Below are 14,696 nucleotides of genomic sequence, written 5' to 3' on the forward strand. Positions count from 1 at the left end.
ATCCTGACGTGCGCTCCCCGGCAGAGCCGAAGTGACCGCCGTCACTTCGCCGCTCCACTGACCGGTCTGACAGAAGGACAGCGTCGCCTGCGCCACTCCGACTGCAGTGCCACTTGACAGAGTGAGACTGACAGGAAGCCAGGCCCTGCCAAAGGCGCCATAGGAAGCTCCGCCCGACCCAGGGCTCGGACTCGGGCTCAGCCCCGGAAGACGGCGAACTCCGCTCCGCCCGACCCAGGGCTCGGACTCGGGCTCAGCCCCGGAAGACGGCGAACTCCGCTCCGCCCGACCCAGGGCTCGGACTCGGGCTCAGCCCCGGAAGACGGCGAACTCCGCTCCGCCCGACCCAGGGCTCGGACTCGGGCTAGGCCCCGGAAGACGGCGAACTCCGCTCCGCCCGACCCAGGGCTCGGACTCGGGCTAAGCCCCGGAAGACGGCGAACTCCGCTCCGCCCGACCCAGGGCTCGGACTCGGGCTCAGCCCCGGAAGACGGCGAACTCCGTTCCGCCCGACCCAGGGCTCGGACTCGGGCTAATACCCGGAAGACGACGAACTCCGCTTCGCCCGACCCAGGGCTCAGACTCGGGCTCAGCCCCAGAAGACGACAAACTCTGCTTCGCCCGACCCTAGGGCTCGGACTCCGCCCTGGCCTCTGCCGAACGACCTCCGCCTCGCCCGACCCAGGAGCTCGGGCTCGGCCTCGGCCATGGAAGACAGACTCGACCCCGGCTTCGGAGGAGCCTCCACGTCGCCCGACCTAGGGCACAGGCCCGCCACGTCAACAGGAAGCGCCATCATCACCCTACCCCGAGCCGACTCGGGCCGCAGAGAACAAGACCGGTGTCCTATCTGGCTAGCTCCGCCAGATAGGCAATGATGGCGCCCCGCTAGCCCTGTGACGACGGTGGCTCTCAGCTCCCTTACGGAAGCAGGGGGACGTCAGCAAGGACTCAACCGCTCCGACAGCTGTCCCTCCGCCAGGCTCCGTTGCTCCTCCGACAGCCACGACACCACACCAGCTGGGTGCCAAGATCTCTCCGGCTGCCACATCGGCATGTACTCAGGGCACTAGCTCTCCCTCGCTAGACATGTAGCACTCTGCTACACCCCCATTGTACACCTGGATCCACTCCTTGCGTCTATAAAAGGAAGGACCAGGGCCCTCTTAGAGAAGGCTGGCCGCGCGGGGACGAGGACGGGACATGCGCTCTCTTAGGGCCGCTCGTTTCCCTCACCCGCGTGGACGCTTGTAACCCCCTACTGCAAGCGCACCCGACCTGGGCGCGGGACGAACACGAAGGCCGCGGGATTTCCACCTCTCTCACGCCCGTCTCCGGCCACCTCGCTTCCCCCCTTCGCGCTCGCCCACGCGCTCGACCCATCTGGGCTGGGGCACGCGACACACTCACTCGTCGGCTTAGGGACCCCCCGGTCTCGAGACGCCGACAGATGACTTTCAGTAAGATGCTAGAGCAACCTAGCTAGCATTAATGGGAACAGCCGAAATAAACCATTAGGAAATTGAGCTAATGAATAGCCGCCACACGGCAGCATCCGGACACGAAAGCCACTCGAACAGGCCGCGCGGACCTCAGATTCACCGGCGCGGCCCAAACGGGGGGCAAATTTAGAGATACTGTGCTAAACTTCAAAAGAGGTTTACTAGATAACTCTTATAACTATTTATATTACATCTATCCGTTTTTACGAAATTATATTGTAATAGAGCATATAAATAAACATATGTATTAATAGATGTGTTTGAAGAGCAACAGTCTAGCTGCTAACTGAGTTCAACTTAGATGGTGTAATATTAGTCTGCTTATTGATACATATTGGCCCCTCAGAATTTTGAGCCCTGTGCAGTCGCACTTATTGCACGTGCATGGGGCCCGGTCCTGGGCCCAAGCCCATGAAGAACCTACCACGAACTGCCCAAGGTTGACTCAGGGGCAACGAACTGCAAGCTAGCACTACTACCCTAATACACTGCCATCGCTGCATAAGAAACACCACTATCAAGACCCAGTTACTCAGGAGCAAGGTGTCAACCAACTAAGCAGGAGATAATGCCATTTCACTGATCACACCACTAATAATCAGGGAAAGTTCATAATTTCTGCGCTAGAGGCTCATGTCTGCACCAGTCATGCATGTTCTTGATACAGTCATCTTTAGCAGCAGTGAGACTATCTTCATTCAGATGTTATCACTAGGCTCAGTCTAATGCATGGAGTTCCGGCTACCAGATATGTTAACAGTCGTGGTACCTAACTCTATCTAGTTGAAGCATCTGCATGTCACTGTAGTCTCTCAGGAATGCCCACTGGAACTAGCAGCGGAGACCGTTGGTGGTTTGCAAAGGATGGAACCCCATTATTCATGACCTTGGCCATCTGGTCAGTAGATCGAACAAGGCTGTTCTGTTCCAGTAACTGAACAAGCGACAGAAATATATCCATCCTTGTGACCTCTCTGTTTGCCTGGAAAAAAAAAGAGAGCAAAAGCCAGCAGTTAGTTTAACAACTGACGAAGCTAGAAATGAGGATCGAGGAACGTGAGCCTATGGTTTCTTCTCTACCTCGACAAGAAACCGCGACCATATCTTGCCATCACAGAGCTCCATCCGTCCTTTCAAGACCGTCAGACCAATTCCACGTATGTTGTCAGCTATCTCCAGAAAGAGCCCTTGTTCCTCGCAAAGCATCTGTAAAGTTTTAGTAGACAAAATGGTTATCTGCATATGCTGCACTCACCAAGAGATAGAGATAGAGATAGAGATAGAGAGAGAGTAGATAAAGCTACTTAAAGTTCATTTTTTTCACCTCAACAAGCATCTGACCAGGTGGCGAAAGATCCTCAATGATTATTGGGCAAACCATAGTTTGGCCAGCAACCTCGTAGGCCCACGTGGCACCACCATTTGTGCCAGCAACTGGGTTGTCTTTCAAGATAACACCGCTCCCTTTGTCGATTATCTTAAGAACCATGAGAAGTCAGCATGTGTCGTAATAGAGGACATGTTTATAAGAAACGTTTAACCAATACATGATTTGTATGCATATAGACAGACAGAGGATACCTTTGGTTCATCAGCTTGCTTAATTTTCTCTGCATATTTGTTTACACTTTGTAGAAACAGCATGTGCTTAATTGTTCGCTCCAACAAAGCATCAATGCTGCACTATTGTGTCAAAAAAAAAACGAAAAATGTGGATCAGTCATTCAGTCTCGATCGATGTAAAACATGATAAACTTAAAAAGCAACTGGTTGGTTGATTATTACCTTTGCACCATTAGGGACAATCTCTCGTAATTCTTTAACGCGATCTTGTATCAGTTGTCGGTCTTTTGGTCTAGGTCGGGTACTCTCCCCAGCTCTAGCTCTTCTCTTAGCAACCTTCGTTCCCTCAGGATTGCTCGACTGACTGCCATTGGAGTTTGCTGTGTTCAAACTGCAGGTGTCGTCCACAGATACGTTTGCTGATGGCACTTCTGAAGAACCATTTTGTGCACTTCTAGTTCTGCATGTGTAATTACTGCAGGCCAATGCTGGGATTTGTGCGTTGTCTACTGTTAGGCAGTCTCGGAAAGCAAACTGAGGCAGCTGATAATCTGAAACACGGCCAGCTAAAGCAGTAGCTTCAGCCTCAAGTGAACTATGTCCGGTAGGTGTAGGTGGATGTGCAACATCACCTAGCAATTGTTCGATGACAGGTATGAAAGGCGAGCCTCTCTCCCCAGTTGGCAATGAATGCCTATTGGCCAATTCCATAGCAGGCTCTGGGTCCTTTTCGCTTGAATTTGGAAGGTTTTCTGCCAGTAGAACACTGTTGTCCCACCAATCTTGCACAAAGCTGTTGGTGCTAAGATCAAGCATCATAGTTTCCAGCAGACTGTTGTTTCCACTACAGTCCTTCATGTTGTTTTCTAGAGTTTCAGCAGTAGCTTCTTCAGGTGATCTGTTAGGTAATTCAGGAAATGTACTGTTACCCTGGCCTGTAAAGTCGGCAGTATCCTTGAATTGACTTGAGTCACCTTGAACAATAAAGGATTCTTCTTGTGAGAGGAGCCTCACAGATTCTCCAGGGTCAGGTATCAGGGATTGTTCGTGCATGAGGGCATGGTATGGTGATAGGCGATTTTCTTGGAATTTAGAAGCACAAGGGTTGCTGCCGAATGATACAGATTTACATAGAAACTTGTCACTCTCAGTTTGCAGGCAATCTTTAACTTTCCCTGATACTGCTGTAAACGATGACGACAAAGCAACGCCAGAATAAGAAAGTTCATCAAGGCCAGAATTTGAAGAGTTGGTGGTAGTGTAAAGGTACGGGGTATATCCTATGTTTTGACCACATGAATCATTTTCTGTCATATGAATATTGTTCAAACTTTTGTATTCTGACATTACACCAGCAATGGTAGAATCAGGCTCTTTACTAGAGCTGACTTGAAAACCAATTCTGTCATTAGAACTTCGATGAAACAACTCTGTGACGTTATCAAATCGTTTGAGATCATATATAGACTTGGAGTTAACAGGCATGGCTAATATATTAGTATCCATGCTGCTGTTACCAGTACCATGGGAGGTTAGATCATTTAAAGATCTTTGTGAATTGCTTGGAGAACAGATCGAACTCCTTATAGATTCTGTTCTCTCGATATCCTCCAAAAGTTTCTCAGTTTGCAATGGGTTGACCTTGTTATGTACGAGCATGTCATTGACAGGTCTCGATGAAGTAAGGATAGGTTGCTGACCGCATGCAAGAGAGTTATTCTGGGTATACTCCATTGGACCATCGCTTGAAGCATTCTTCATCCGATCAAATATATCTCTGACCTGATTCAAAAAAACTGAGCTCCTGGGAACCTGGCGAGTTGTTAAATTAGAGTCAGGTTTAAAAAAAAATACAGACATAATTGTACCATAGAGACTACATTAGCAGCACTAGCATGTAAAGATTGCAGTCTGGAGTATCGCTCACCTTCCGTGTGGAACCAAATTGCACCAGTCCATGCAACTGAAGAGGTAACACTGCAATAGTCTGCATATAAGGTGCCGCTCTTCAGTATCCAATTTGACATCGTACAAGCTAAAACAAGCACTCTGCTATCTAAATTAGTCAAGGTTGCCTAGTTTTTTAGGCAAGAAACGCCAACCTTCATCCCACTGAGAAACTGATGCTGCCACCAAGTATAACCCTGAAAGGGGGGAACTTCTTCTTTGTTAAAATTAACTGTCTGATGTAGGAAATGGTAGCACGAGCAGTAACGAATGGAAGAAAGAGGAAGAGCGGAATGTAATATTATTCTGACAACTCTATGGGTTCTTTAGAAATTAATTATCTATCTATGCCTCTCCAGTCATAAAAGGCTGGGGGGAAACAGATTTATACCTGATGTAAATCTCCGTTATCAGCATGGCTTATCTGATTCAACGCGTGGCAAGTATCGTCGTAAATCCATTGACACTCTCCGCTTACTAGAGCTTGTCCTAGGATGCTGAAACCAGAGGGCGGCATACGTTTACGGTGTACTTATGGAAAGATAAGGAGCATTTGCACTTGTAATAAGAGTAACTAGCATCAATAGCAATATGATATAAACATGAAGTGTTTCTAGAGGAGAAGACAGTAACAAAATCAAAATAGCTAAATGAGTTGATGACATGTTAAACCTTTTTTTTAAGAAAAATATATTATGACTGGTGAACAGAGCTAATAGGCATATAGGGCATGGTGACATATCAATGAATATCAGGATAAAAAGGTAGCTGGATAGATCTATTGATCGTGCATTCCTACCCTTCTCCAACAACTTCAACAAGATTAAGCATCTTCTGAACCATTGCTTTTGCCTCATCTTCACAGTAGCAGTCCCCCAATGTGAGCAATCTGGTATCGAACGGGGTAACACCGGTCAGTATTCTGGACACACACACACGCCCAGTCCCCTCAACAAACAAACAAACAAAAAAATCTACTCCCCACAGGAGACGCAGACATCACGCTGCACGCGCGTTAGCACTGCTTTGACAACTGCAGTGCATAGTAATACAGACCACCAAAGAAGCAACGAAACAAAAGCAAAATATAAGAATAACAAAGCAAAAGTTGGACAGTGAATGACACGATGCATCATGTCGGAAGGGGAAAGAGGCATCCAGACACACCTTGCTGTCAATTTTGATGGGATCAGTGTTTAGCTAGCTAAAAAAAGCTGAGGTAAGGGGGCAGCTTCCTGCATCCGCATCTTAGCTAGTATCACTCTGGACAAAGTTGAAAGAAACGAAGGGAATCTCAGTCGTGTTACCGAACGTACTAGGATGGGTATGGATTAAACATTTGGGGCTTAAGAATTCATGCCCCGTTTTGTAGCAAAATCGTGGTTTTGGTCCTTGTTTTTTTTTTCGTTTTAGCTCTGTCGTTTTACTCCTGCGACTTTGAAACAAGGGAGGAGTTCGTATATGCAGGAGGGAGTGGAAGTGCAGAGGAACAGAGCAGAAACGCGGAGATCTGATCTGCCGCCCACAGCCCCTGGTCGTCCTGCTGCTCGCCGCCCACAGCCCCCGAGCCCCGCGCCCGACGCTCCTAACGCTCGTGCCCTGCGATGGACATTTTGGCGTAGCCACACGTTGCTGTGTATTTTTCGGAAATATCTCGTGTATGGGGAAGGGCCGGAGGAGGAGAACAGAGAGATAAGATCGGGGTAATTCGGTCTTTGCGCATGACCGGGATTTTTTTTATCTTTTTCTATTTTTTTTCGTCTTACAACGTCAGCGCAGATTAGGTGCAAAGAACCGTTTTTCGTTTTAAAATAATATAATGGAGATAAAATCACAAGGTTTTAAAAAGTAAAGGTAAAGTCACAATTAAACCATAGACTAGAACTTAGACCTTGTACCTCCGGCCCCGATTAACAAACATCTCGTGGTTTTGTGGAGAGAGAGAGAGAGAAACAGCCAATACAGGAACCTGCTAGCTAGAGGCAGGTTAATGCGCGACGAACAGGCAAGGGAAGAAGAAAAGTCAGAATTCTGGACACACACGCCCAGTCCCCTCAACAAACAAAGAAAAATATATAATCAACTCCCCACAGGAGACGCAGCCATCACGCTGCACGCGCGTTAGCACTACTTTGACAACTGCACTGCATAGTATACAGACCACCAACGAAGCAACGAAACAAAACAAAACAAAATATAAGAATAGCAAAGCAAAAGTTGGAAAGTGAATGACACGATGCATCATGTCATGTCGGAAGGGGAAAGAGGCAGCCAGACACACCTTGCTGCCAATTTTGATGGGATCAGTGTTTCGCTAGCTAAAAAAAAAAGCTGAGGAAAGGGGGGCAGCTTCCTGCAGCCGCATCTTAGCTAGTATCACTCTAGACAAAGTTGAAAGAAACGAAGGGAATCTCGGTCGTGTTACCGAACATACTAAAGATGGGTATGGATTTAACATTTGGGGCTTAAGAATTCATGCCCCGTTTTGTAGCAAAATCTCGTGGTTTTGATCCTTGTTTTTTCTTTTTAGCTCTGTCATTTTACTCCTGCGACTTTGAAACAAGTGAGGAGTTCGTATATGCAGGAGGGAGTGGAGGTGCAGAGGAACAGAGCAGAAACGCTGAGATCTGCCGCTCGCAGCCCCTGGTCGTCCTGCTGCTCGCCGCCCACAACTCCCGAGCCCCGCGACCGACGCTCGTGCCCTGCGATGGACATTTTGGCGAAGCCACACGTTGCTGTGTATTTTTCGCAAATATCTCGTGTGTGGGGAAGGGCCGGAGGAGGAGGAGAACAGAGAGATAAGATCGGGGTAATTCGGTCTTTTCGCATGACCGGTTTTTTTTTCTTTTTCTATTTTTCCGTCACTTACGACGTCAGCGCAGATTAGGTGGAAAGAACCGTTTTTCGTTTTAAAATAATAATGGAGATAAAATCACAAGGTTTTAGAGAGAGAGAGAGAGAACAGGAACCTGCAAGAGGCAGCAGGTTAATGCGCGACGAACAGGCAAGGGAAGAAGAAAACAACGTAGTAGAGCTCCCAAAATTCGAACGTGCACAGAAGCTTGCCAGAGAAGAGAAAACCATCACACGCACAGTAAACACACACACACACACGAACGAACACGGCTCACCGAGGGTCTTGGGGATGGAAGCGCCAGACGGCCGCGTACGACCAGCCTCCGGCGCGGCACAGCGCCCCCAGCGCCGCCTCCATCGTCGTCGCCGGTTGCAGGTTGCCGGACGCCGGAGGACGGACGACGGCGACGAGAAACAACGCGCACAGGAGCGGGGGGAAGGAGGGCGCCGGGGCGGGGGAAGGGGCCTGATAAATATACTCGGTTGGGGGAGGGAGACGGACGGGCGGCTGCAGAAGTTGTAGTAGTAGGCTTGCGGGCAGAGAATTTCGAGAAAGAGACGTCCCCGTACCAGTACGGAGACGGCACTGGCCCCTGCGTCGGATAGTGCAGACTGCAGAGCAAGTTGTTTGTTTCACCCGGCTTTTTTCTTCCGTCCAACCGTTTGTTACCGAGCAACGGATCGGGTAGTAGGAGTAGTTTTTACTGGCAACAAACAGAAAGGGAGAGCTGATAAATCCAAGACCACCAGACGACCCTCACGACAAAAAAGAAAGAAAAAGAAGGCACACAGCCAACCGAGATCAAAGAGTCAGATGGGATTTTGTTAAGTAAAGAGGAAGAAAAGGAGAAAAATGGCTCGAACGCGTAACGAAACGGGCGCGCTGTCCTGTCACCTTACAAAAAAAAAAAAATCTTCTGCGAGCACCATGGTTGTTTGTAACTAATAAAGGTCTAAAAAGCGGCAGCCTTTTTTTTTTGCTTGAAAGGACGACCTGCATGGCGGCGGCCACTGGTTCATAGTCCATATGTTTTCTGTAATACACAACTTCCTTTTCCTTTTGTTTCCTTTCCTTATATTGTTTATTATCTTGCCCTGGAAAGAATGCCTGTTAATTTCACTGGCTGCTGCGGGTCAAGATTGTATACTACAGTCTTATCCTGCCATTCTATTCTATTATTACTGCTGCTAAAGGCAACGGTCAGTCTCTCTGTGGAAGCCAAGCCACATGCAATGCAATGCAATGCAAGGCGTGGCCAAAGTTTGGCTGCGAACCATGCAAACACCCTCTCCCGGCCGCCGGTTACAGTAAAAGCTAGCCTTTTGGACCAGTGGCCGGGGCGGGATTAACGACCTGACCTTGCCGCCATGGCAATGGCAACCACAGCCTGCTAGCTCCCGGGAAAGAGCATGCATGTGCAACTGTTCTGTTGTCACGCATGCATGTGTGAGCGCAATGGCAGCGGCGTGGCGGCACAGGCCCACCGCCCACCCACCACCCACTGTACACCGGCCTAGCCCTAGAAGCGCGGGCGCCCCCCCATCGTCGCCGGGGACCGGGGAGTGGAGTGGGGATGGACTATGGAGAGACGACGGTTCAAGAGCAACAGGCCACCACGCAACGCAACGCAATTGTAGGAATCTTGACCGGGGAAAGAAGGAAGATCGCGCGCCGCGCCCATCAGGGCAGGGCAGGGCAACGCGCGCCGGCCATCAACCAACCATCATGCGTGCGCGGAGATTCCCAGACATTCCATTCGGCCCGGACGGCCATGCATCAGTGACAGCGTGACCATGATCGATCGACCTGCTGATCGATGGCGGCTCATCTCTGTAAAGCTCTCTAAGCTCGCCTCAGGTACGGACGCCGCCTTTTTCTAGATCCATGCATGGCTTTTCAACTCATTCCGCGCTCAGGGCTCAGCTATGGGCGAGGAAACTAGTAGCTAGGAAAGGAGGAGGGCCATCGATCCATCATGTGTGTGGTGTGCTGCTGTACTGTACCTGCTAGAGCTAACCCCCCAATCCAGCATGTGTGGTCACGTCTGGTTGAGAGCCTACCAGAGGAATATTTCTAGCTAGCTAGGGTCGTTTCTTCCCGCTTTTTGCAGGGGATGTCTCTGCCGGCCACTCTCCGTGATGATGCCCATCATTGACGTACGTGTCATCGATCGACATGCCCCCCGGCCCCTAGCCTAGCTAGCTACAAGTCCACTAACTCTTGTTGCCCATCGCTAATGGCAAGGCAGTGCCACCTACTCTCCTATAAGTACGTCAAATAAACACATCGTTCAGTGAAAAAAAAGAAGTCGCACATCAACAAGATACTTCCTACTTGGTACTGTACATACGCTGTTACGCAAATTCAAGTAACGCCGATGGTATTATGCCATCATCATCATGACTTTAAGTGTGCAGTGTGCTCACTAAGCTGCAAGCCATAGGCCTATAATTTTGTCCCCTTTCCCAATCTCCCCCACACCACACGTACCATTTTCCTCGGCTGAGCTCCCCCCCCCCCCCCCCCCCCCCCCCCCCCCCCCCCCCCCCCCCCCACCCACAATTGTATTGGGATAATCCTCTCCCAGTGAAATGAACAACTGCATCACCATGACTTCATGTGCTGGTAGCTGCCGGTGAGATGACACCCAGGGCAGCATGATTTCGTTCGCAGCTGAAAGGTGGCCACTTTGTGTGGTGTTTTATTATTGCCCTCACCACGTAGCAGCTGCCGCGCCCGCGCACCTACTAGCTTGCATTGGCGCGCCACCACACAGTGGCGGATCCATGAATTAAAGACAGCTTAACCGAGATTATGTTGTGATCCTCTATGATGCTTGTGCTCGCGCCCTGTGCTGCTTGCTTCTGCGTACAATAATTACCTGCTCTTGTCTATTGCACCGCCGCCTGCCGTATCTGGGTGGTGAGTGAGTGAGTGAGTCCGCCCCTGGAGGTGGCTGATTAATTCTCGTATATACAATCATCACTTGTCATAAGTATATTCTAAATCATCATCGATGACATGATAGTCGATCGCGCGCAGCGCACCATTATCTAGTAGAAGCGGCACAAGTGCCTGCAGGCCAGCCTACTACCTAACCCAATCCTTACTTAGCTTGGTACATCATCGCTCCAGATATGATCCGATCGACTTTCACAAAGACACATCGCGAATAAACAACACTATTAGGAGCATTGGCATTTCCTTACTATTAAACCAGCAAGGAATCCGGCCCCAGGATCGTCCACGTCGCCAAAAATTCCTTGACCGTTAGATCGTTATCAAATGGTGTCATTCTCTCATGTGTCCGTCGTTTGCAGAATCTTCTAGTTCTCTCCACCTCCCCAGTCTCGCGCTCTCTCTTCCCCGAAAAGCCTGTCGCCTCCGCTGCGCGTCGTCCGACCAGACCCACCGCCGTCCCCCAGTCGCCGGATCTCCTCCGTCCCCACCGCCGTCGCCGACGCACGACTCCAGATCAGGTCAGGTGAGTCTCTACCATCCCCTCCTCTCCCCGCTCCCCCTCAATCTCGCCCGCCCGCTCGCCCGCTCGCTAGGGTTACTTCACCGTCACCCGCGCGGATCATCGCTTCCCTCCGTGCTTTTGCTTCCTTCCGCTCGCTCCTTCCGTCCACCCTAGCGGTCTCCTAGCGGTCGGCGCCTGTAACGCCCCGAATTTTGCAGTTGAATTTTTTCTTTTCTTTACTCGCCAAAATTCGGGCGTTACCTTTCCCTTTTCTTTTTCCCCTCGCTAAACCTTGACCTTTTTCAAAGTTTAGCGGGATTCGGTTTGGATCTCCCGTGTAGGAAAAACCCTAAATACCTTATGTTGTTTGATGCACCATGCCGAACCTTGCATTTCTTTTGATTGCTTTGAAAGTGCAAATGCATGCATGTAGAAAGATCGGATTTCGAAAATGAGGAGAAGATCTTTTCTTTCTTTTTCTCTCTCTTTCTCTCTCCTCTTTTTCTCTCTCTCCCGCGCCGTGGGCCGACCCCGGCCGGCCCAGCCGCCCCCCTGGCGCCCCCCTGTTGGGCCCAATTGGCCCATGCCGCCCCCCATCTCCCTTTTTCCCAAAACCCTCTCCCTCTCCCTCTCATTCTCCCTCTCTCTCCCTAAGCCGCCGCCCCTGCCTAGGCCGCCGCCCCTCCCCGTCGCCGATCGGCCGCCCCGCTCGGCCGCCCCGTCCCCGTCCCCGGTGAGGCCCCTCCCCCTCTCCTCCCTCCCCCTCTCCTCCCTCCCCTTCCCCTCGCCGCTCGGCCCCATGGCCGGTTCGGCCGCCCGCCCCACCCCGCCCGCTCGGCCCCTTGGCCGCGCCCCCGGCCCCCCCCGCGCGCGCCCCCATGGCCGGCTCGGCCGCTCGGCCGCCCCGCGCCCTGCCCCGCGCCCCTGCGCGCCCAGCGGCTCGGCCGCCCCGCCCCCCTGCTCGGCCGGCTCGGCCGCCCCCTGCGCCGCCCGCCCTCGCCAGCCCGGCCGCCCGCCGCCGGCTCAGCCGCCCCGGCTCGGCCGCCCCTGCGCGCCCCGCCTAGGGCCGGTTCAACCGCCCCTAGGGCCGGTTCAACCGCCCCCCCCTCTGTTTTTTTTATTTTTTTTATTTTATTTTATTTACTTTCTGTGATCATAATTACTGTATTTTAAGTAGGCTAATCACTGTTCATGCTATGGGAAAATAGGAAGTTTAATTTAAAATTCCGTTATGTTATTGATTCACGTAGTTAATTGTTTACCCTGTGCAATGTTGATCAACTAAAAGTGATTAGGTTTCCATTAGTATATATAAATATATATAACAGAATTATTTTGTTAAAAACCAATTGTGTCATTAGTGCATAAGATTTAACCCCCTGCGAGACCTTTCCCGTTTCTTTCTAACCATAACAAATGCGTTATCGAATGTCATACTTGGTGCATATTCACTTTATTTGTTATCTTGTATGGTGTACTGTTCTTTTGTATTAAATATGTGGATGGATGTATGTATGTTTGCGCTCGCATAGAGAACGATCCGGTCGAAGAGCCCGAGGAATTCGCAGGAGAAGCCCCTGAGCAGCAGTCGGTTGGTGGAGGCAAGTGTCCTTTGACCTATCTCTGTCCTATTCATTCTTTAATTCACCTCCCGCATTACACATTTATACCTAAGGATTGACTAGCTTTTGTTATCCATGTCCTTGTTTACCTATTTGGGTCGGATTATTACTACTTAGTCTGATGCTATTGCTCAACTCTAATCAATGAACATGATGTGATTATCTATGATACGCTGTTTTCCCGTTCTTCTTTATGATTATACTTGTGGTTTTCAAGGGGACTCGAGCGGTTTCTCGAGTGCCTCTCCGTAAGGACCTGTTCTATGGATGACCGCCCGGGAAAACAGTGCAACCATGAGGGTGGAATGGGGTGCCCTTAGCTGAATAATTAGAGGATCCGGGATGTAGTTCACTTAGCCGTCGTGCCGTCAATGGGGCTCGGTGTATGCGGCTCGCTCTGCCAAGTTTGGGTTCGCCCCTTGGGGAGGAGTGCGGTGCATTTAGGAAACCTAACGGGTGGCTACAGCCCCGGGGAATCTTTGTAAAGGCTACGTAGTGAAACCCTGCCTATTCACCTTGGTAGTGTTTAAGGGTTTGATCGGCCCGAGGCAAGAGGGAATCACGGCTTGTGGGTAAAGTGCACAACCTCTGCAGAGTGTTATGAAACTGATATATCAGCCGTGCTCACGGTTATGAGCGGCCAAGGGAGCTCCAGAGATTAGTGATACTTGATCAGAGATATTTTGGTACAGGTGGCAATGAGATTGATGGTTCTGGTTATGATTATGGTATTGGTAAGTGGTATTCTTTCCGTTTGGAAAGGATACATTGGGTTAATAACTTGGGTTAATGTTAAAACCTGGCTTTCTACTAGTAAGTAATAACCTGACCAACTAAAAGCAACTGCTTGACTGATCCCCACATAAAGCTAGTCCACTACAGCCAAACAGGATACTTGCTGAGTATGTTGATGTGTACTCACCCTTGCTCTACACACCAAACCCCCCCCAGGTTGTCAGCATTGCAACCACTGCTCAGGAGAAGATGAAGCTGTGGAAGGAGACTTCCAGGAGTTCCAAGACTACGACGAGTTCTAGGTGTGGGTTAGCGGCAACCCCCAGTCGGCTGCCTGTGAAGGCCGTGTTATCTACGTTTCGTTTTCGCACTTTGATTTATTGTAAGAACTATATGGACGTCTCAGACGTATGATGTAATCGACTATTATTCCCTTTTAATACTATTTTGAGCACTGTGTGATGATGTCCATGTTATGTAACTGCTGTGTACGTGAATAACTGATCCTGGCACGTACATGGTTCGCATTCGGTTTGCCTTCTAAAACCGGGTGTGACATAAGTGGTATCAAAGCCGTGCTGACTGTAGGACCGCTAACCTAGAGTAGAATGGTCGTTCTAAGGATTATAGACCTCTGTCCCTGCCTTGACTTTGATATCCCTTCAAAAGTTGGTCCTACTGACCAAACCTATGTTCTACTACATATTATACCTTGCTGAAAATTATGTTTTATTCTGATCCTTCATTTATTTATGATTCATTACTTGCTGGTCATATTAATTCTATTCTTACCCTTTTGCTTGCGATGTCTTTTGTAGATGGCTCGACTTAGACACACTGCACGAAAGTCAGTCATCCCCTTCTTACCCTCCCGCCTTGCTGAGCGTCCGCTTCGCCGTCCTGTGGCCGGACAGTCCAGCCACTTGGAGAGACTACACCACCGCCTGCGTGAGGAGCAGGAACGTCGACGACAGGAGCAGCAGAGCTCTTCCTTCTCGCTCCACCAG

The 14,696-nt window shown here is 50.1% G+C and overlaps 1 protein-coding gene across 6 annotated transcripts; it reads right to left on the reverse strand.

Annotated features, from left to right (window-relative positions):
• Window positions 1–1,789: 1,789 nt before the first annotated feature.
• On the reverse strand, window positions 1,790–8,660 carry LOC100280243 (uncharacterized). Of its 6 annotated transcripts, none has more exons than XM_035963022.1 (11): window positions 6,180–7,774; window positions 5,812–5,901; window positions 5,404–5,509; window positions 5,168–5,209; window positions 4,993–5,052; window positions 4,766–4,877; window positions 3,288–4,249; window positions 3,084–3,185; window positions 2,827–2,979; window positions 2,583–2,708; window positions 1,790–2,484 (listed from the first exon to the last, which is right to left on the reverse strand). In XM_035963022.1, the coding sequence occupies exons 2-11, from the start codon at window positions 5,853–5,855 to the stop codon at window positions 2,302–2,304; spliced, it is 1,890 nt and encodes a 629-aa protein (XP_035818915.1). In that variant the 5' UTR covers window positions 5,856–5,901; window positions 6,180–7,774; the 3' UTR covers window positions 1,790–2,301. The 6 variants fall into 6 exon arrangements, 4 of the variants coding, with proteins under 4 accessions (XP_035818915.1, XP_023156901.1, XP_023156902.1 ...); NM_001352976.1 differs by lacking the exon at window positions 6,180–7,774 and adding an exon at window positions 8,144–8,275 and having other exon boundaries at window positions 2,049–2,484; XR_004852995.1 differs by lacking the exon at window positions 6,180–7,774 and adding an exon at window positions 8,144–8,660 and having other exon boundaries at window positions 3,084–3,180; window positions 3,288–4,877.
• Window positions 8,661–14,696: the final 6,036 nt, after the last annotated feature.

This window comes from Zea mays, chromosome 10 (assembly GCF_902167145.1).
Source record: "Zea mays cultivar B73 chromosome 10, Zm-B73-REFERENCE-NAM-5.0, whole genome shotgun sequence".
NCBI classification, from domain to species: Eukaryota; Viridiplantae; Streptophyta; class Magnoliopsida; order Poales; family Poaceae; genus Zea; species Zea mays.

Bases quoted from the DNA above. Each gene is read 5' to 3' on its own strand.
- LOC100280243 (XM_023301133.2), bottom strand. From the start codon at position 8,226: ATGGAGGCGGCGCTGGGGGCGCTGTGCCGCGCCGGAGGCTGGTCGTAC. The intron at 5,510-5,811 runs GTAGGAATGCAC...CTCTGGTTTCAG, and splicing joins GTTGAAGTTGTTGGAGAAGG to CATCCTAGGACAAGCTCTAG. The intron at 2,485-2,582 runs GTAGAGAAGAAA...TTTTTTTTCCAG, and splicing joins GGTCGCGGTTTCTTGTCGAG to GCAAACAGAGAGGTCACAAG.